General features: G+C 38.9%; 1 protein-coding gene across 1 annotated transcript in view; it reads left to right on the top strand.

Annotated features, from left to right (window-relative positions):
- PRKCE (protein kinase C epsilon) overlaps positions 1-21,697 on the top strand; it is a 282,199-nt gene that overhangs the window by 211,638 nt on the left and 48,864 nt on the right. Inside the window, exon 11 of the mRNA XM_005144578.3 lies at positions 20,466-20,620. Coding sequence (XP_005144635.2) covers positions 20,466-20,620 — 155 coding nt within the window. The remainder of the gene's footprint in view (positions 1-20,465; positions 20,621-21,697) is intronic.

Here is a 21,697-nt window from a genome sequence, read left to right on the forward strand (position 1 = left end):
TGTGTATAGTTGTAGCTTCTCTGTTTTTCTTAAAGCAAGCATTTCTGGAACTGCATTTGAACTGTAGTTAAAGGTTTCTAAAACTTGGTCACTTAAAGCCAAGCTTTTAAAATATAGCTAAACAAATGGGCAAGTTGTTGAAAAGTTGTTTGTGAAAATTCCAGTGCCTGGACTCTGTGTGGGACAGAAATTTATCCTTATTTTAACATAACTGACAGTAATTTTCTACAGAAGGCTTTGACAGATTAACATTGCATTATGATGTTATTTCAAGTCAGTTGTTCAAACAAAGCAAGGCTAGATGTTGCAAATCCATCAATACTGCTGTGAGCAGTGATAAAGTGTATGGATGGTAAAAGTGTTGATGGTATTTTTTTAGCCATTCCCCAGACTATTACATGAATGGAGAAAAAAAAGGAATAAATCTTTGAAGACTGGAACTGTGAAACTCGGTAAAAAAGGAATAGTTAAAAAAACCCCGAACCTGTGTAATGAGCATTTTCCAGAAATGAAAGAGGGTAGCTTTATAAAACATCCCCATTCTCCATTGTACACTCAAAATCACTCTTGAAATAGAGTCAATTCAGTTAAGTGATGAATGCCTCTTCATAAATAGAAGCTACTAATATAATAGTTTCCAATTATACTATGTGTATACTATGTGTAGCGTGAACTAGAAGTACAGAAATATAGTCCCAGTATTTTTTAATGCGCTAACTGCAGGAGAACTAAGGCCACTGGAAGTCTAGTAGTGAACTCTTGTCTCTCACCTGTGAGATAGTCTGCAGGTAGGAATGAATGACAGCATTAGTTAAGGAAAAAAACTTACCTACAGAAGAAATGCTGATCCACCTCACCAGGATGGTGCAGAGCAGCTTATGCCTTAAATGAGTACTTCTCAGTGTGTGACACTTAGACCCTAGGTCCCCAGATATGTGATTCATGGGGGCTACTGCAAAAAGAAGAAACAAACAGGATAACATTACACTTAGATTTATGTGCATTTCTTATTTCTGTTGTTTAAGCTGATGACAATGGGACATGTAGTCTTACCAATATCTGTCATACCTGTTTAACCTTATATATTAGTTTTCCTCTGCCACACAGAAGCAAGTTGCTTTCTGTTCACAGAGAAATCCATAGTGCAAAGTCTGACTGTCCAATTGTAAAGTTTCTTGGGCCTGGAAAACATTGTTCAGTAAATTTATTCCTTGGCTACTTCTTCACTCCCCCCTCCCTAATTCCAGGGGATTCCAGGGAGTCTGCCTCAAAACTGAACTCTGCTTAGAGAGCAAACTCTTTACAGCCTGCAACTCTGCACAGATAAATAACATCACAAGGCTAGTGATACTGTTATCGTTCCTTCAACAACTGAACTCCACTTTTATAACAGGGAAAAGAATTGCTAAAAGGATCATCTAGTGTTCTGTTAGCTGAGCAAATATGACAACCACTACTTCACTGAGATTTATATGATCAATTATAGTGCCATAGAATTACATGAAATTCAATTATATGCTACCAGAAAAAAAATGAAAACAACCGTTGTGTTGCCAGGATGCTTATTTCCAGGTTAATGTTTCTGATCTCATTAAGTTTTACATAATTCACATTTTTCTGTGATTTTAATTAATGTTTTTGAACAAATGTTTTCTTTCTTTTGGATTCAGGAAGAGTGAAAGGCTTTTAGAGCTTTGTAAAGCTTTAAACAGGTTGCAAATGAGGAGTGGTTGATTTAGCATGGGCTAGAAATTTTCTTCTTTTGCATCCTCAGTAAGAATCATATCACGAGTATTTCCTCTCTCTAGCTGGGGTATTAAAAAGAGTTCTTAATCCTGTCTAACAATTTCACTTCCAGGCCTCATCAGACTAATAAGATTGCAACCAATAGTGAAAACAGAAAAAAGAATTTTCCTGAACTTCAAAAGAAGTGTGTATTTAAATTTGTATACTGTACAAAGGCTTGAGTCAGTATTTTGTCCTAGTCAATGTTTGTACATAGGCAGTGGGATCTAGAACCAGTACTATGGCAGTATACTTGGTCAGTGGCCAGTACTGCTAAACACAGTAGCTTCATGGCTAGTCTTAAGTAATCACAGACCCATTGATTCAAGTGAGTTTTGACTTGCTCATGCCGGTGAATAGGTTATTTTGTTCTAGACGATCGTATTACCAAAAGCTTGCCAAGAACTTAATACCGTGCTTGAGTTAGGTTTGTAGAAGCTTACTACATCTTGTGACCTCAATTTACTTAAACTTATGTTTTCTACTCTGGTAAGACATAAATAAACCAGCAGTGGAACACTGCACAAGCTGCAGCAAGCACAGTGCAACTCAGGACACTTCCATGGCCTCCCCTTTCCAAAGGATAAGCGCCTTGTCCCTCCATAAGCCAAGATCACTCTGGCAAAGGTCCAGCAACTCGTTGTTTTGTGGTTGATGGAAAGAAATACTTGGAAGCAGCTAGTTCACTGTCCAGGATGTTCAATACTTTTTCAGTAAAACAAGACTGCATTGAAGTAAGGTGGAAGGGCTAACTTTTAAGCCTCACCAGGGAAAAAAGTGGTAAGGCTTGCCTTGCTGGCTAACACAGAAATTAGCAAATATGAAGGGCAGAATACATAAACCAGGTCCAGCCTGTCTCACTGTATTTTAACCACCATATCCTCTAGTTTCTGGATAATTAAAATTGCATGGATTTTTTTTTCATCTTTTAGTAACAACCTGAATGGCATCTTTCTAGGTATGGTTTTATTTCCATAATAGAGTAAAATCTCATCTAACAGATCGAGGAGGTCTAAGATCCCTGTTTTCCTTGCTGCGAAAGGGCTGCCTTGTGGCTTTAGAAGGAGTAGGATGAAGTACTACTGCAACACTCCTACAATCACCGAGGGTGAATGGATCCATAGTGATTGTTGCCAGATTGCCTTTAGGGCTCATGGGGAAACCTTTGATATTACACTTAGACCTTTCTTCTGGCGGGGTGGATTTAACTAAAGTTTGGTGGATGGAGGAGAAGGGCATCTGCTTTCAGTCGCCTGTGGAGCATTGCATTGTTGACATTGGGTCAAAATGTATTAGTTTGCATTTTTATGTTTTATTGATGTGGTGTTTGTGGAATTTAAAATGTTTAGTAAAAGCAATTGTCTCGTCACTCCTGTCTTGGTAGGAGTAAGGCTTCTGTCTCACTTATGAGTAAAGATAATATGAGAAGTGCAAAAGAAGCTGATCATTATGCTGACTCTTATGCCTTGGTAACTTGCACTAAAGTGGTAATTCACCCCAGTGCTGCTATGATTTCAAAACCAAAGAGGATTCATAAGGTAAAGAGACTAAAAAATGGTTCCACAGCAGTAGTAAATTACTTATGGTACTTAAAATGCTAGCTAGGCAGTACAGAAAAAAAAGTGCTTTAAATGGTACTCAAATGAAGGAATTTTTTCCTGCCTTGGGTGGAGGGACCTTCCCCATTCTTATGGCAGCTTTGCTGAAAAGATGTCTTGTGATAGAATTTGCCATACTGAAGATCTTTCCTTCTATTGTACTCTTGAAGTACTTTTAAAATCCCTTCATCTTCTGTAGAATTTCAGCACTAATGCAATATGTAAAGCACTGCACATACCCTCAGGAAATGCACATCACTGTGTGGAGTCTGTCCGCTTGCTCACAGGCTGAATACATGCTAATAAGAACTTGATGTGAATGATTTCACCACTAGCTAGCACTTCACTGGCACTTTGAAGCTAGCAAAGCAATATCATCCTAAAAAAATAACCTATTAAATACTGACAAATGTCTGTTTCTAGCAAAGTAAGTAATTTAGCAGCAGGGTAATAAATGCAGAAAGATGAAAAGGAGACAGCTAGGACTTTGCATTCTTGCTCTGGCATCATGTTTTTGTTTTACTTCCTGGACTACAGCAGCTGAAACAATTTTATTGTTTTATTCCTGCTCACTGCAGACACAGAAACATGTTTTGCTTGGCTTTAAAGTCAGAATTAAGAAAAGCCCACCTGATGGGGGAATGGAAACATTTTTTGTCTAAGAGGCATTTGAGGTTCTGTGAGTCAGTGTCAAGTTTATATTGTTTCTAATGTGGAAGTGAAGATAAAAGTGATCCCATGTCACCAAAGCCAAATGCATGGATTTTGAGAAATACTTCAGAACCAAAGGTAGTTACACACTTCTGTGAAATGACTTTAGAATATTCCTCTGTCATTTTCAGTTTCAAGTATTCTCTTAGGAGGATAATCCTGTGCAGCCATAATGTTCTGATACATCCATGAATCTGTGTAAAATTCCAGTTGATGTAAATACTTGTACTTCAAAAGACTAATGGGTTTATTTGTTTTTTTCATTGTTTTTTTTCAGGGGGGGTGCTTCTTTTTAATCTTCATCTTGAAATCAGTCTGTTAATGTAGGTGTACATCCCTGCCTTTGTTTCAGCATGGTCAGAAAACATGTACAGATGTGATAGACCTAGTAAAAAAATCAGGTCCCATTCTGCAGTCAGACATCTTCAAATTGACTTTTCAATCAGTGCAGTCTGTAGATCCAGCTGACTGGAGGCTTGGAACGATAATGAGCTTTATTCACAACACGATATTCCAAAGGAGATCATTGGTTTTTTACTACCCCACTACAGCCTTGAAACCACAGGCTTTTAATGACAGCTTGCGGTTGATCAATGGAATTTTTTGAGTATGTTTTTGCATTTGATTTGCGTTGTTGCACGTTAGCAAATGTCACAGTTCATTGGTAGATGCGGAGGAAAAAGGCTTTGAAATTCTTTTTCAAAGTTGGATGACTTGATACGCACAAGTTATGTGACCCTTGTTCACTCTTGTTTTTTTCCAAACCTTTTTAAGTATTTTCATGCATTAATGTTAGTTTATTAATCCTAGATGAAAAAAGGTTCAGAGCCAAGTTTGAACTGAAAGCCTGAAAGAAGGTAACCTCTCTTTTCCAAAATGTTGGACTACCTCACCAGTGTTCCTGAGTGTTGCTTTAGAATAGGAACGGTGTTATCCCTACTATTTTAGAAATGGAGCATAAAAAAAGTGAAAAACAATTGATTTTTTTGTTTTCTTTTCCTGTTTCTATTGTGGGATCACACACATACACTCATTCTGGGAGCCAAGGGACAGTTGCCCTCACTGGTGGTACAAGTGAGGTATATCTTTCCATCGGCTTTGGAATATGGCACAACATAGAGGGTTGTGGCTATACAGAATTTAGGCTGATCCACTTACACTGTGCCACTGTCTTGGATGGTAATGCTCAGTTTTCTATCATTTGGCTTGGGGCCCTTATTCTGAATAAGAGAGAGGTTGCAGTCCTTTGTGCATGGAACATTCCGCTCTAAGAGTATTGCACATGTGTTACTGCAAGCCCCTCATTTCTTTAAGATGAATAAATGGAAAGTAGTTTTGAGGGGATTTTCATTCAAAGATTTACCGAAATTGTTGAGCAAGGTGTGTTTGCAAGCTTCATGAACCATGGCCAGGTCTTAGTTTCTGAGATGAATTCATTCCATCTGTTTGGTAGCATTAAGTGCTTTTAATGGCAGCAGATGGCTGAAAATTTTGTGGTAGTAAAATACTAAGAATCTAGTGTAAATTGAATGTTTCCACTGTGTTATTTCTCTTTCTTGTACTTTGAAGCATGTTATATCTTCTGTTTAACATGGAATTAGACTTTGCTGACCTGGATCTATTCTGTCATCTCTTTAAGTATTTTTCAGGTATATCTTTCTTTCAAGCTCTCCAAAAAAGTGGTACCATTTAAGCTATTTCAGTGATTGTCAAAATAGGAACTTTACTGTATTCATGCACATACACATTCCTTTTTCAGTTTATCTTCTAGTGCAAAGCATTCTACAAATTCCTGATGCACACATCCTTCTTTTTTATGGTCATTCTGCAGAGAGAAGTAAACTGCCAGGCTATTCTGTAATCATCTTTGATGTTGCAATAAATGCTGGGTTCTTTAAAGTTTTTTAACCTTTAACCAGCTAAAGAACAAATCAAAGAAGCAGATTTCTAGATAATTTAGAAAGACTATAGACACAGTAGATAAGTTGAAGTCTGTGTTTGCTGTGTATCAAAACACTTTTCCTCCATGGCGAGATAGAAATTCATTGAGCAACTAGCTGACAAAAATAAATTCAGAGACCTTATGATTCAAATAAATGTAAATTTGAAATATGCAATTATTTCCACATACAAGCATGTATTTACAGGACTAATGTTTTAAATTTGCTTCGGTATGCACTAAAGATGCACAGTGAATACATGCAGCCTGAAGCCTCTGTACGTATGCTGCTCCAAGCAGCAGGTGCAAACCTGATCTCACAAAAGCTTGGCCCAAGTCAGAGGTCAGTAACTTGGTAAAGGTACTCATGGCATCACTTGATGTGTGTGTATCCACTCGTTGCTTCAGGGTGGACTTGTTGATCCAGTGTTAACTTACTAAGGTTTTACTGAGTCTTAGAGAGAGTTCAGCCTAATTCAGTTCAGAGCAAAGTCTTCATCTGTAACCTGTAAGGTACTTGCCATCTCCATAGTCATCCAAGACATCTGTCCCTCCGTGTTCCTTCTGAGAAGCCACCTTGCTAGTGACTAAGTCATGCAGGAGATAACCTGTGCTTTAGGCAGAAAATCTTCCTGTACCAGAAATTCATAGGAACCCATTGTATCAAATGTTAGTTGTCTTCCTTTGTCTCAGATTGTCTCAGATTTGTTCGTACATTTAGAAATAGGTACATGCTGTCTGTCAGTGAGAATAATGGCCAGTCTGAGCACCAGGCACTGGGAGTGACCCAGCACAGGACACCCTCACTGCCTGGTGCAGTGACAGGGTCAGATGTGATAAGCAGAGCTGGGTGCTGGGAAGGGTATTCACTGACAGCCCCCAATATGGTGGTGGAATGAACCAGGTCCAGGGTTCATTTGGGAGTCATGGCCAGAGGTGCACACCTACAGCCCTGGCTGGACTGAAACAGCACTCTCACAGGCAGCATTGAGGGGTTATCCCTCCCAGATGGAGGCTGGGCAAGGATATTAAGGCCTGTAAGTTCCCTTAGGGCCCTCAAGCTATCACTAGCAATTTTGTAAGTGGTAAATGCTAAATTTGAGGCTACAGAGGTTGACAGTGCTCAGCTCAGCTCCTGTACTGAGGTAGTTTGTCATGGACCCATCTCACTGTATCAGTTCATGCGGTAGCTCTGTACATATGCTGTCCCCTTACCATTTGCTGAATAGAAGAATCTGTGCATATATTAGTTATTTTGAACTAGACGTAATTATTTGAATTTGTATTGTCTTAAAAAGTAACTTTTTTAGAGTTTATTTATAGCTCTAATTTCATTCTTCCTTTTTGTTGTGGGTTTGTTGGGTAGGGTTTTTCTGCATGAGAGCAGATCAAAGCATGAAAACTGAGTTTGTGGGTGGATGCAAGTGGTGTATGCAAGAGACACAAGAGAGAGCACATGAAGGTTACGTTTCCCTCTCTGGCAGCTGCTGTCCAGCAGAGCCAGGTTATCTGGTTTCTGCTTAGCAACAGAGACTGCACAGAGGTTTGCTTGCAACATATACCCAGGGTGGGCACTCTGTCCATAAGCTGCTCTTCATACTAATCTCCATCTCAAGGGAATTTTGATGTTGTCATGTTTCCACAGGTAGGTTTCACAAAAAGCGCTGAAAAACTTGAGAAACTATTATGTATTATCACCATCTAATGAAACTTTTATGTTAACTGTTACCTAGGGCAGCCTAGGAGTACGAAAGATAGTGTAAGAGGTAATGAAGAGAGATCACAATTTTGTGTTCACTCTTGCACCACTGGTGAAGTTAGCAACAGATCTTTTAGTCTCTCTCTTCCAAAATAGCCTGACTCAGTGATAATTTTATGTTGTCCTCTTTGAATGAAGGATACACTTCCCAAAGTGTAGATGAGCATCTCTTCTTTCATTGCTGCAGGCAATGCAATAAAGCTTGCTCAATGGGAAAAAGCCTGGGCATCTGTAAAAAGTGAGGGATAAAATGCAATCCCTGGAGTTTAGCAAAGTGAGATGGTTCCTGAGGTTCCAGCAGCAGCTCCAGCACACAGCAAAGCCTGCAGCTCCCTGAGGTTAGGCAGGAGATGCCCTGCAAGCACTTCTCCTAGTACTGCTTTAACTAAATGTCGTGCTGTTCCACCCTGTACATCCTAACTGTACCTCTTCTTGGTGTATACTGAGTCCCTGTGCAGGGAAACTTTGGGTCTATATTACTTAAAACACTATCAGTGAAAAGTTGTTCTGTTGTTGGGCCTTGTTATGGTGTTTTATTACAACTCATAATAGTATACGCACTTGAGCTCGTTATCTTCTTCTGTATGTACAGTCTGAAGGCCTGAGCTTGAATTTCCCTGCCCATGGCAGGGGGTTTGGAACTAGATGATCTTAAGGTCCTTTCCAACCCTAACTATTCTATGGTTCTATGGATTGGAGGAAATCAGCATCAGCATGTTACTGTGCCTGTGTCTGCTGGAGCACTATGAAGTAATACGTGTAAGCAAAGAGGGGTCCTGAAGAAAAAGCTGGAGTTAGATGAAAACATTTCTTAACTTACTTTAGAGCAGCAGCACATCTATTCTTACTGTCATAATTACTTTGTTGTGGCTCAGCAAGGTTCCCAAAAAAGAAAGCCTCTTTTTAAAGACTGCAAAATAATACTGTGCTGGTTTTCTTTCATGTGAGCGGAGACACCAGTTACTCATACTAATGTCTCATTGTACGAAACTTGAAATCCTCAGCAAGGTTTTGTTAGTACAAATGCAACTATTTTTTACTATTCAGAACATCATGTTCAAGTAAACTGCAGACTTTAAGTTATTTCTGGCATCCAGGGCATAGTTTGTGAACTGATATGACGGTATCTCATATAAATTTTCCATCTGGATGATCACAGTGCAGTAGAAGTTTCTTGCTGTGTTGTCAAGCTAGAACCAACTGTTGTCACTGGCTGACCTTTGTTTTTAAGTACGTGGGAACATTACTGAAACGTTTCACATAATAGAGAAGAGCTGTTTCTCTGTAGTGCAGTGAATATCTTTATGTTGCCAAAGGCTTCATTCATCTCCTTCTTTTGAATGGAGGACAAGATGCCCTGTTCTCGCCCACCAAAACTTTCTAAAAGTATAAATGAGCCAATTTCTTACCACTTAATCTCACAAAATGTCCTGTAGGAGTCAGTGGCCTGGTCTAATGAATAAAAGTTAGAAAACCAAGTCCTAAAACAAGGCCAGTGAATGTTTTATTGTGCTCTGACAGGTGTAAAATTGCTGAATACAAAATACTGTGTGCCCCTAGCTGCGTCAGTGAATAATCTTTATTGGTTTTTCTGTAGTGCAAAATGATTGAGTTGGTTACAAGAGTAAGGAGCTATAAAGAACGTATGAAGGAGGAGTGCTCTGATGTGAACATTGATTATTAATGACTTATTGATGAATGTAAGGGAAATGCTAGCCAGCTAAAGGCTGGAAAATTATCAGCTCCAAAGAATAAGAAGCTTGTACTGAGAAATTGGTAAAAACACTCTATTTAATGCTCAGACTTTGTTTCCTGAGTTTCATTTGGTGATTCCTCTTCAGAAGAAAACAATAGCTCTGAGAAGTACCAGTCTTTTCGCCCACCCCCTCTTTTTTGCTTTGGTAAAAATATCAGATTAAAAGCAGTAAAGAATATCTGGTAGCTATTGTTTCTGTAACACATAGAGCATCATAAATGGCATATCTAGGCAGTACATAGAGAAGCTGGCCCTACTGCAACAGTTTTCCAAAGCTTATTCCCACGTAGCAGGGAAAGCGGTTTGAAAGCTTTTGGAGGATTCTGGTTTACTTCTTTCTTCAAAATGCATTAATGTTCATGTCAAGCTCCTATTAGCCAAGTTAGCTTACAATACAACATATCAAATGCTTGAGTAATTTCTGTACCCACCTGCATTGCCTTCTTTCTACAGTGTCTCTACTCTGTGGATGGAGAAGTACAGTTTTGAGCTGGAAGGAGGGGCAGGTTTTTCCAAGTGCTGAATTCTGTGATGCAAGACAACTCTCCTTTCACAGGCTGGTGCAATGGCAAAAAATGTGTTGTTTCATGGGGAGAGATGTGCTTTCTTTTCTTGCAAATTCTGAAGATGTAAACAGTTAATGGCAATTTAAATATAAAATATGGTCATGTATTTCTGCCGTGGTCCCCTTTTGGGCTCCTTGTGCCTGGTCCTGCTATAAGTGACTGGAAATCACTATTGAGTTACTATGCAAGTAACTCATTGGTAAAGACATCACAGGTTTCCTCCTGAGTCACTACTGATGCTTTCATAGATCTGAGAAGACAACTTCTGCCTCTCAGTCAGATTGCTTCCCTAGAAACAAAAAGCATCGTTGCAATCTCTCATGACAGTGATATAAGACTTGCCCACTCAGCTACTTTTGGTGGTGGTTTGGTTTTGGTGTCGTTGTTTTTTTTCTCTGTGGTGATGGATAATTTCTCAGAAAATGGTTTCTAAATTAGTATTTTGTCCTGTCATTTTCATTATCTTGCTTGGCTGGGTTCCTTTTCCTTCTGATAGCACTGCTGCTGGACCAACTGGCTGTATTCTCCGGTGTTCTCTGTTGGGTGTGTAGCATCTCATGCATTTCCCTGTGTGCTCCAAGACATAAACTAGATGGGAATTATAAAGACAAGAAAGGTTCAAAACCGAGCCTTAGTGGCTGAGGAGATACCTAGGACATGTGCCATCTCTGTCTAAGCTCTTTGGTAGAATATAAACAGGTTCAAAGTTGTTCTAACATAGAAGTTCTGAAATGGCTTCAAAAACTACATAGTTCTAAGTGGAAGACCATGTTTATATGTTTTCTTGTAAGAATCAGAACAAAGAAATATTAATAGCTGCCTGCACATTGTAACATTTTCTGCGTAATGACATTTTGCAGGCTTGATAAAATTTTCTGCTGTGTGCATCAGGCCATTAAATGAGAGGCCTTTAAAATTATCTCACCAGAACAGGGTTTTTTTCCAAACAACACCAAAAGAAGATGAGATCAAAGAATTTCATAAAAGGCACTTTCCACAGCTTATCTGCCATCAAATAAAGGTATTAGGGAAATGGCCTGAGAAGCTTTTCCTACTTGATACCCCTTTTGAACTACCCAACACACCATTTCTGCAGAGGATTCCAGTTGTGTTTCTCCTTTGCATGAGAGGAAAGGCATAAAGAGCATGTTACACCAGCTAGCACACTTCTGGGGTCCCTGCTCTCAGGGCTTGCTTGAGTTTTCAGGGAGCAGGCAGGGATCAGGGTTGCTGTCCCAGGGAGCAGCAGTTCTTCCCTGAGCTCATCATGGAGCTCATGGCTGCCAAAACTGCAGCTTGGGGCAGAATGAAAGATTTACACCAACTCCCAGAAAACTCCATCAACAACAGAACACAGTCCCTCCAGGATCATTTGGAGTTAAAGACTTTCCCAAAGTTAGAAGCCTTTGTGCTTCAGTTCATTGTAAGGTTGGATGGTAGGAGCTGATGAAATGGCGATGATTTGATTTGTTCTGCATTTTCATTGCATGCCCTCGGCTAAAAAAATTCCACGTATTAGAGCATTAAAAATTCAATCCTGATCTAAACCCTATCTGAGCTAAAGAGAATCTTACCACTGAACACTGTAGATACTATGTCAGAACATTAGATATTATATTACAGGTGTCACAGAAAACATTCACATAGGCACAAGGCAAAGTATCCATTAGTAACTGAGAACAAAAAAAAAACACAAAAATCCTACTCTTTTTTAAAGTGGGAAGAAGCTAAAAGAAACAATATAATAAAATGTTTGCATTCATATGACCATATTTAGGTATTAATGTGAAATTTCCGTCTGCTCGAGAAACTGAAGTACAACTAGAATTTTATGTCATATTCTCAGTGAGTAAACTGACAGCTCTGTGGGCTGACAACTCTTCACCTGCTGGTTCTGTGCTACATTGAATTAGTCTAAACTTCACCTTTTTTAAAGAACACGATTAATAACATTTGGAATCATATTCCCTTTTTACTTGCTCTAGGATGAGCCTCATACACCAACTAATCCGACGCATAGTGAATTTGGTGCAGATAGTAATCTGACAGAATTCATTATCTGAGGATACTGTAGGAAGTCTGTATTCAAACATCAGATATTTGTAAATTGCATAGTAAAAAGCTCTGTGTAAGGGTTGTAACCTTCATTTGTTATTCTGATGTGTATATTATTGTTAGTTGCATCTTCTAGGCTATAGATTTTATTCATATTTATACTTTATGTATGGTACAGACAGAAGCCTATACATTTTAAAAGTGATGTTGAAGCCAGTTAATTTTGATGACTACAGTAATGTGGATTAGGAACAACTAAGCTTTTCTAGAACTATTAGTGCTAAGGGATAACTAAATGGTACAGTTTTTCACTCTCTATGAATCTGGGACAGGCTGGCTTCTCCTCGTTTTGGACAGCTTTAGAGTGTTCTGGGATCTCTCTTCTCTAAACAAGACTTCCTTCCGGAATGCCAATCTAGGTAAAACCTGGTCATCTCTTGTTGTTTTTTGAAAGAACAGGTGATGGCCAAGAGGCCCTGGCTAATGTTTCCTGCTCTGAATCCTAAATTGTAATTTCCATAGTGCTGTGACCTGCTGCTGGCACATAAGTCCCCCACCCCCAGCCAGCCACTTTATCTCGATGTACATACACCAGCCATATTTTCCTTGTGAAACAGTACGATGGGATGCGTTAAAGGCATGAAAAACATTTTTAAAACCCCATTCTGTTCCAGTATCAATTGATACTCCACACAGAGGCAACATAAATCTCCCATGACAGAAGCAAAATACCAGGTCTGCCTTATGAAGATTAGAGATCTCAGACAAACATCTTGCTTAAAAACCCTTTTCCAGCTACTCATATTATAGATGAGTAAATGTTACAGTGCAAATCTTTACAGTAATACAGTGTAAAGGTTTTGAGAACCTCTGAACTGTTTCTGAAAGGACTATTTGGAAGCTAATTTGTAGCTTTTCCCAGCCCTTCACATGATAGGATATCGTAGGATGGATTTCTTTCTGAGAATCATTCCAGTGTCTCAGGGAGGGCCAGCTCTGCTTGAAACCATTTTCAGGCCTTTAGAAGTGATTTTATCGCACAGGCTCTCAGTTGACATGATGTCTGGGGTCTGTGCAAACAGAACAGAAATACTTTGTGATCAGTTTTGTAAAATCAAGAAAGAACAGTGATCAGTTCTTTGCATAGGAAACAAAGGTGGAAGGCACAGAAGTGTTTCTCTGAAGGTAGTGTGCAACTTTCAGCACAGCTAGGGATCGATGTTTTGAGTAAGGTAAGCACAGTAAGTCATGCAAATGGTTGCAGCAGTGGAAGGATTTCCCAATGGTATTTTCTGCAAGTACTGGAACTGCCAGTGAAGGACAACGAATGCTTCACAGAGGTGATTTTTTAATAGCTGATCAGAATAATTTCAGGAACTCATGCAGTTTTCTGACCTGTGAGGCAGATTATGTTCGAGGAACACAGTTCAATACTGGCTTATGCTGATGATGATGAGGGGACTGAGAAGGGAACAGAACATTCCTGGCAAAGCAAGAGACCCTGCTGTGATCAAGTACAGGCAAACCCACCTGCCCTCCAGCAGACCAGACTAGCAGAGGCTTCTGCTTCTAGGGCTTTTTTGGCCAAAGGGAGTTTGCTCAGCAGGGTTGTTCAGGTTTACTGTTAGATGACTGTCTCACAGAGCCCAGAGCTTGCCTTGCAGCATTGAAAAGGTTACTTCCCCTTGGCTTAGGTACAGCTGATCCTGCCTGTCATTTGGTGGATAAGCTAGATGACCTTGCAGGACTTCTTTATCCAATTTTGTGTGGTTCTCTGAATCTCTCTTGTCTGTGTTTTGAGCTCATTCTTTCTTTCAAGGGCAAAAACTGGATTCAAAATTGAATACAGGGCAAATTCCTAGTTATAATAGTATTCAGCAATTTGAGAGAAACTTGATGTGTCTGATTGACAAAACATACTTTAATACAAAATCTGAATGTGTGCAATTTCTGTTAGGTGGAAGATGCAGGTATCCTGGTGAAATTTAACATAGCAGTTCCTATGTACAGGGCATTTATTCCAAGAAGTATGTGGTTCTTAGAAAATGTTCCCTTCTTATTTGGAACTCCATGAACGGCTGGTACAAAACAGGAAAAACAGCACAATTAGCCTTGTGTATAAACACTGAAATCAGAGACAGATAAGGTGTCATAGTGTCCTGTTGAAGATTGTTACTGTAAACCTCAAAAAGAAAACAAATGAACAGGAGAGAGCTTTTTGCTGTTTTCTTTAGTATTGAACATGGGTTTTCTCTTGGGTTTGTATTTGTACCTCCTAATGGTGGGATTGTAGAAGATGAATCTGCCATCCTGGTTAGTCTTCTGCTTGAGGTGTTGAAGGCTTGCATACAGTTTTGTATACAGTGTGCCTGTGCAATTTCCATCAGAAGCAGGAAATGTTTATTCAAGTTCTGAGGGGTGGGACAGTTGCTATAGTTTTAGGTAATTATAAACAAACTGTTTGAGCATCCTGTTTAAATAGAGTTAAGTAATCACAGTTTCGTACTAGTTGGAAAAGAATTCAATACATGCATGATATGAATAAAATATCATCTTACAGAGCATGCCAAGGTGATCTATTTATCTGACTTCTTGTGCAATCGAAGTTATATCTTTTACTTTTATTTTGCAATAAGGTTGGTGGCTGAACATATTCCATTATGTAACAGTTCTCTACTAGAATATGAACTATTCTGCATTTAAATTTACCTGTCCTTAATACACATATTAATTTCAGTGATATTTTCTGTAGCCTCTGGAGAAATCTACTTCAAATACTTTCTGAATTTGGGGGGGAAAAGTGTGTTCACACAAAGAAGGTAATTTAGGGAGCTAGTGAGAATCATTCTAGGAAGAGCTAGGAAGAATTCATTCACAGCCAGTTGTATGAAAACATAAATGAAGGAAAACCTAGTAGTTGGAGTGCATTGGTAAGATTATTTTTTAGTTTTATTATCTTTATTTATTGAGGACTCTGTGTTTGATACTTTTACTGAATTCACTGGTTTTAAGTGTTGTAAGGGTAGAATGAAAGGAGACAAAAAATAGTGGAAAGATTTGTTCTGAGGCTTGTAGCATGGATGCGTATTTCAGATTTGAAACTGGGCACAGATTTGAGACAGCACACTTTCTTTTTGTAGTATTTCAGTAATGAGGCTGTGCTGGGGTGCATATTGGGCCCCCAGATGGTAGGACTCATTGGAAAAGGCATAAAAGCTTGTATTCTTCAGATTGCAGTGATAATTGTATTTGGCCTTATGTCTGTCAATGGATTGTCTTCAAGCTGCAATTGAATGTTAATGAGATCTCAAGTGGAAACCAAACAAAGGACAGACAGGTTAATGACTGATAACAATTAAAAAAATCTTTTAAGGACTGCACAATAAGTAATATAAACAATACATCAAAGTCTTTCCATGTCTAAGCTTTCGTACAGGGTTTACGTAGCAGCTTGTTCCTCAACAATAGTATTATTCCACATCTAAACAAGCGATAGACTCTATAGTATCATCTGTTAAATCAAAACTGATTGGCAAGATTATCTGGTCTTACTATTAGGAAGGCCTTGGTCATTAATCACACCTTCACAAAAAGGAGCTTCGCAAAAACTGAGTCTGTTATGTCCTGAGAGGTTATTACTGTTGATGTTTTTGGAAATCATCCCCCTTTTCCAGACAAAAACCACGTACATTATTCCAGCAGAAACAAAAGGTAGAAGCTCTATCCAGCGGAATAATGTCCAAAAGAAAAATGAATATAAACTGGCATGGAGTGCACTTAACATACAGGCTGATGTCAACAAAAAGTATGTAAATAAAACTAAAAATCAGAGAATGCTTTTGAAGAGGGAAGGTTCTGGTAATAATCAGAAGAAAGAATGAAGGATTGGTTTGTACTATTTACTGTAGAGCTGTTTTGAATGTCAAGGAGGAGGAAAAATTAAATTGGGGCACAATTAAAGGAGTGAAATGAGAGAAAAGATGAAACCAGATTTCTGGTTTGAGTGACAAGTGAACTTCAGATAGTAATAGGGAGAGACTAGACAAGAAGTTGCTTTTGGAGTCAGTTTTGATGAAGACACAAAGCATGCAGGAGACTATCTCACTTAAGAAAATCAAGAGGTGAGGCTGGAATGATAGAGATGTTAAGACAGACAATTAGGCATTCCAATATAGTAGTTAAATTTATAGTCAGAAAATACTAGGGAAATACAGAGTGAAGTTGAACTTTTTTGTCTTGACTTCTAGCCAGTTTGTTTCATGTCCACTTTGCTTTTAAAATCTCTGTTTTTCTTTCCATTTATTATTTTAAGTATTCTCATTCAACCATACCTGTTGAGAAATTCAAGGAAAAGCAGGTATGATTAAGGGCTAAAATAAACCCTGTAAAGAATTTCATTACCTCAGAAAACATATTAGTTTACTTTGCAGTACCTCTTTTTTGCTTTATAGATGCCAAGAGAGGATTAATCTAAAGTCTTTGTGATTTTGCCTTTTATGTCAGTTTATATAATTAAAGAGTTCCCAGGACTGCTTTACATTTATTTTGTTCATCAAAACATACTTCTCAAATGTTATGAAAAGGGAGTCCAAAAATAATGCAATTCAAACCAAACCCATTCAATTTTCTCTTGGAACACAATCAATGATAAAGTCATACCTTGTCTCTCTTTTTTAACTGAGTAAATGCTGTGTTGCCCCTTAGTGTGTAATTCTTTAGACCAGCCACTTTATGTTCCCCCAGTTCAATATGATACCCTGGTGACACATTAGTGAGATGCATGTATTAGGCAGCATACAGTTATTTCACAACTACTATTTGAGGATTAAATCCTCTCTGCACTGAGGTCAGAGGTCTCATTGGGTCACTCTGTGTGTATGCTTACATTGTGATAGAAAGGAAACACTCAGAGGGTTAGGACCTCTATTTTGATCACTAATTTGTAATGAAGGGGTGGGGGGGAAAGTAGTATGTCTGTTGTTGTGGTTCTGGGAAACAGGAGAAAAATGAACTTAACCAATCTCAGCTCCTATTCATAAGATATTCTCTCATCTCTTGCATCCTCCTTTCACATAAATTTGAGTCACAGCTGATCATGTCATTGTCCTGACCAAAAAAAGCCCAGAAAGAGGTTTTAAGAAAGTAATTTTCATAAGGACTGAATGCATTTCATAAAGGAGATGTCATCTTCTAATGGCGAATCTCTGGCCTGCTGTGCATATGCATGTTGTGCATCTTACTGTTTACCCCATATAGGTGGGTGCAAATTAGTATTTTTCTTCTCTCAAAATCAGACCCTTTCTAAGACTCACTGCAAGTAGAACAGAGCCTTCAAACTTTCTTTTTTTTCCTTTGAATTCTCATCTGGAAGCTGAAAATGTGCAACCATGAAAGCTGGAAGAGTAACTGAAATACCCCTATGTAGCACAGAAATGCAACAACAGAGCAATTTCAATCACTGAGTGGTTAAGTCTGGTTTTAGTAGGTATGTTTTTGAAGAGGTAGTCAACTAAGCTGCAGAATCTGCTAGAAATACCCCTTCCAATTGAGAATAAGATGTGCATAATAAGGAAGATGGGAAAGAGTATAGGAGAGTTAGCACTCTCCTGCTCTGGGAATGGAGCTGCTCCTAAAGCTTTCATTCAGACTGTCTAATGACACGACATTCTGCTGAGCAATCCAGGTTAAATTTTTGGTTGGCTAAACTAGAAATGTTCTAAAAAGGACTGAACCAAGGTAAAAGATCCTGAAGTTTTAGCTATAAACAATTTTTGATATTTAGAATCAGAAGTTAGTCTTTTGGTGTCAAAAAAAACATCGGTTCTGCTTTGATTATAGAGTATTTCATATAAAAATGATACAGTGTATAGCCTGACATGTTAGGAAATGTCCCTGCTCTATGCAATTGTGTCAACCATCCTTTTTTGCATTGTTTTGGGGAGGAGTTTTGCACTTTCCCTTGCAGTTGTCAGAGTGGTGGCATGACTGTTGGGAGCAGCAGCACTCAGCTCAGTGGCAAGTTGAGGATCGCCATTCGGGAGTCACAGTTGCAAGACACTGCACAATTGCTTTGCATTAGCATTGTTGGCTTTATATTTGTGATTCAGGTGCAGCAGAAAGCTAGCGATGTTGGGAATGAGTATGGCTGCTCAGGAGAATGGGAACTGCAATTTCCTTTTCCTGGCTGTGCCTACTCACATGGAGACTGTTGACTTTGTAAAGGTTAAAATAGCACTGCAAGGTTCAATTGCAACAAGTGTTAGGAGAAGCTCCTGTAGCCAAATATTCATCAGGCACTCCCCAGCCTGTGCTGCAAAGGGACACTTATACCCAAGCTGCTCTTCAGAAATACTCAGTCTGTAACAAAGGACAATGTCTGTGTCTTGTTAGGGGTGTTGCAAAGGTTATATTCAAAGGTTACACTAATGTCAAGAGATCTGTGCTATGATTTTGAATGTTTATCACTGAGCATTGCAAAAAGAACAAAGGTATGGCTCTGAAGACATGCTCTTTTGAGTGTACAATACAGCCAGAATCTTCAATGCTATTCTGCACCAGGTTTTCCTTAGTAGGGAATGGTAAGAAAAATGTTGTGTAATGTACCCAAGTTGTTAGCAGTGTTTTACCAAGAATACCAGTCCACCTGAATCCTGAATTTGATGCAGTCTGGCAGTCTCTGTGTTCCCAAGATATGGGGGGAAAGGCACAGGGTTTTTTTTTCTGCATCCTCTTTCTGTAATCAGCAAAAAGTCAGCCAAACATTTCTAGCCTCCTCCAGGAAACATCCCTGATAAGTGTAACATTTAGGCACTTAATGAGCAGGATTAATGCACATGCTTAAGTTTAAGGTTATTTTTAAGTGTTGTGCCTTGAATCTAAGCTGCAGAGTCAATGATTAAAGACAAATGGCAAATATTTATGAATTTCTGGACTCATATATATATAAACTATGTAATCTGCAGGCTTGGATACACTTGGAGGAGGTTAATTGACTTCCATCTTCTATTGCTTTTGTTTGTCCAAAGCAGTGTTGCATCTTTTCTCCTTTTCTTCAATCCAGCACACCAGATACCATGAGCTGCAGCCTGACTGCAGTGTGATGTGGAAGGTGGGGCTTCTTTTGGTGAAGTCCCATGATTACACACCAGTGTACGGTGTGACCAGAGAACGAAATGCTTGTGTCACATGAGTGAGGAGAATATGCACAGATCTGTTCTCCACGTCACAGGAGAATTACCTCCTACTCTGTCTAAATTCATATGTGTATAGATGGAGATGATTTACAGTAAAGAAATAATGTAAATTCAGCTTCAAACCAAGAGTGGATGGGCAAATAGCTGACAGTTTAGGGCTCTTAGTATAGATCAGGGAGAACTGAAAATTCATAAGAAACATTTACAAAAAATAGGATATAAATTATATCAAGTGGAGGTGTGTCATTTCTTTGCTTCTGTCTTTACCTATGTTGCCAGTTTAGACCATAAATGGTTCAAGATCTAAGCACACACTTAATTTACTGATGTTCTCAATTCTGACTGTTTCACTAAGTGCTACTTTTGAGGTTCTTTTCTCTGAAACACACCAAAATGGGGTGATTGCCTGAGAATCAATTGCTATTCTCAAGTAAAGTTCATTTCTAGTTCTCTATCATAGCAATAAGCTTGAAGTTTTAAACTTTGAAGTGAGATGCATCAGACAAAAATAGCCTGATAAGTATTTTAATAATGTAATTGTATTTTATTGTCTTATGAGAGGTGAGGCAATTCAGAAAGTCCTGTGTGTTTGAGATTAGCAGCACTGTTTTCTATAGTTTAGCAAGCCTAACTTCTTTTTACATAATTTGGGAAAGATGCTTTGCAGACAAAGTAGCTGGTAGAAGAGAAGAAAAAAGAGCCTGAAATTCACCCAGCAGCCTGGCAATAGTTAGCAGAATTGACTTTATCTCTTCATTGTTATGGTGAAACTTTAAAAGAAATGGCATAATTTAAGTATCTCCATTATATAAATTGATTATAATTCCAGCTGTATTTGTTGGTGTGAGAAGATTTATGTCTGTGTTACTTATTACTACACTTTGATTCTATTCCCTTTCTTCTCTTTTCTCACTTTGAGGCTCTTGTCTCATTTTTTGTAGGTTTGGGGGATTTTGGTTGTCAGCTTTTCCCTTTTCAGAACTGTAGCATTTGTTTCTTTCATTTGTTGACGTAGGTGCTCCGGTCGCCTAAAGTGTAACTTCAAGCAGTCCTTTGTGTTGCTAAAAGAAATTAGCTAAATAGCACTGTTTAATTAATTTCAGGACCGCCTCTTTTTCGTCATGGAATATGTAAATGGAGGAGACCTAATGTTTCAAATCCAGCGCTCACGCAAATTTGACGAACCTCGATCCCGCTTTTATGCAGCAGAGGTCACATCAGCACTCATGTTTCTTCACCAACATGGCGTCATCTACAGGTACTTTTTTTGGTCAAATATAAAGTATTCTTGAGGCTTCGGGCTGGTTTTGGCTGAAATCCTCTGTCTCTTAGCAACCAGATTTAGATTAGTTGTTTGTTCCAATTTGCTTACATAGAACTTTTTTTGGCTGTTTATCATTGAGAATGTTAACATTTGAATAGCCTCTGCAGCAGCCGCCAGCTGTGTGTGCCAGTTTTGTATTATAGTCCAAATAAAGCGGTTTTGAAAAAGGCTTGGCACAGTGAGACCCAGAGGTGACCTCTCTGTGGATCAGTGCAATCTCTTCGCTTTCCTCTCTGTGCCATAGATTTCCTCTTGGTTTCTAACTCTCTGCCACTTCCTGAGTTTGTTTGTCCTAGTTGTCTCCACTTGGATACAGTCGGGATGGTCGTTCGCAATGCTTTACTTATGCCCCTTCCTCTTGACTGTTTGGGTGAAGGCTTAGTCACCAGCAGGAAGTGGCTCTTTGCAGGCAATTTTGATTTGCTTGCAAGTGCCCTGCATCTATTTGAACCTCCCTCCACCCTCCGCCCCCGCCCAGATCTCTAATCTTCAACACCCATGCACACATACACACGAAAGTGCGTATTGTTGCACTGTAGTGAAGAATGATTTAGGGATAGACTTCTTCTATTAAATGTAAGGAACCACTTTGAAAATGTTCACTCTGATGTTAATGTGTTTAAGTCCTTTATCTTGTCATTTCACCCTTCCTCTCTCTTTTTATTTGTTTTTAGCAGGCTGTCATTGCTTATGATAAATTTGGGCTTTCACAAGCAGCATGCGTTACAGGGTTTGTGATACATTTCTGTCCTGTCTACTAAAAATTCTGAGTTCTGTGGATCTGAGTTCTCATATTCTCTTGCTCTTCTCACCCTCTTTCAGTTTATCAGGTTTGATTTGGGATAGTCATCTCAGGGACATGCCCTCTCAGATTTCTTGAGCAGAAAGATCAAGATGAGAATGTGGAATTTGCCATATCCCTAGATTCAGACTGAGTACTAGAAATCAAGAGATGACTTCTAGATGTTTAGTAACCAGGACTGAATGGTAACTTCTACAGAAGCCATTGGC

Source organism: Melopsittacus undulatus, chromosome 3, assembly GCF_012275295.1.
Source record: "Melopsittacus undulatus isolate bMelUnd1 chromosome 3, bMelUnd1.mat.Z, whole genome shotgun sequence".
In the NCBI taxonomy this organism is placed as follows: Eukaryota; Metazoa; Chordata; class Aves; order Psittaciformes; family Psittaculidae; genus Melopsittacus; species Melopsittacus undulatus.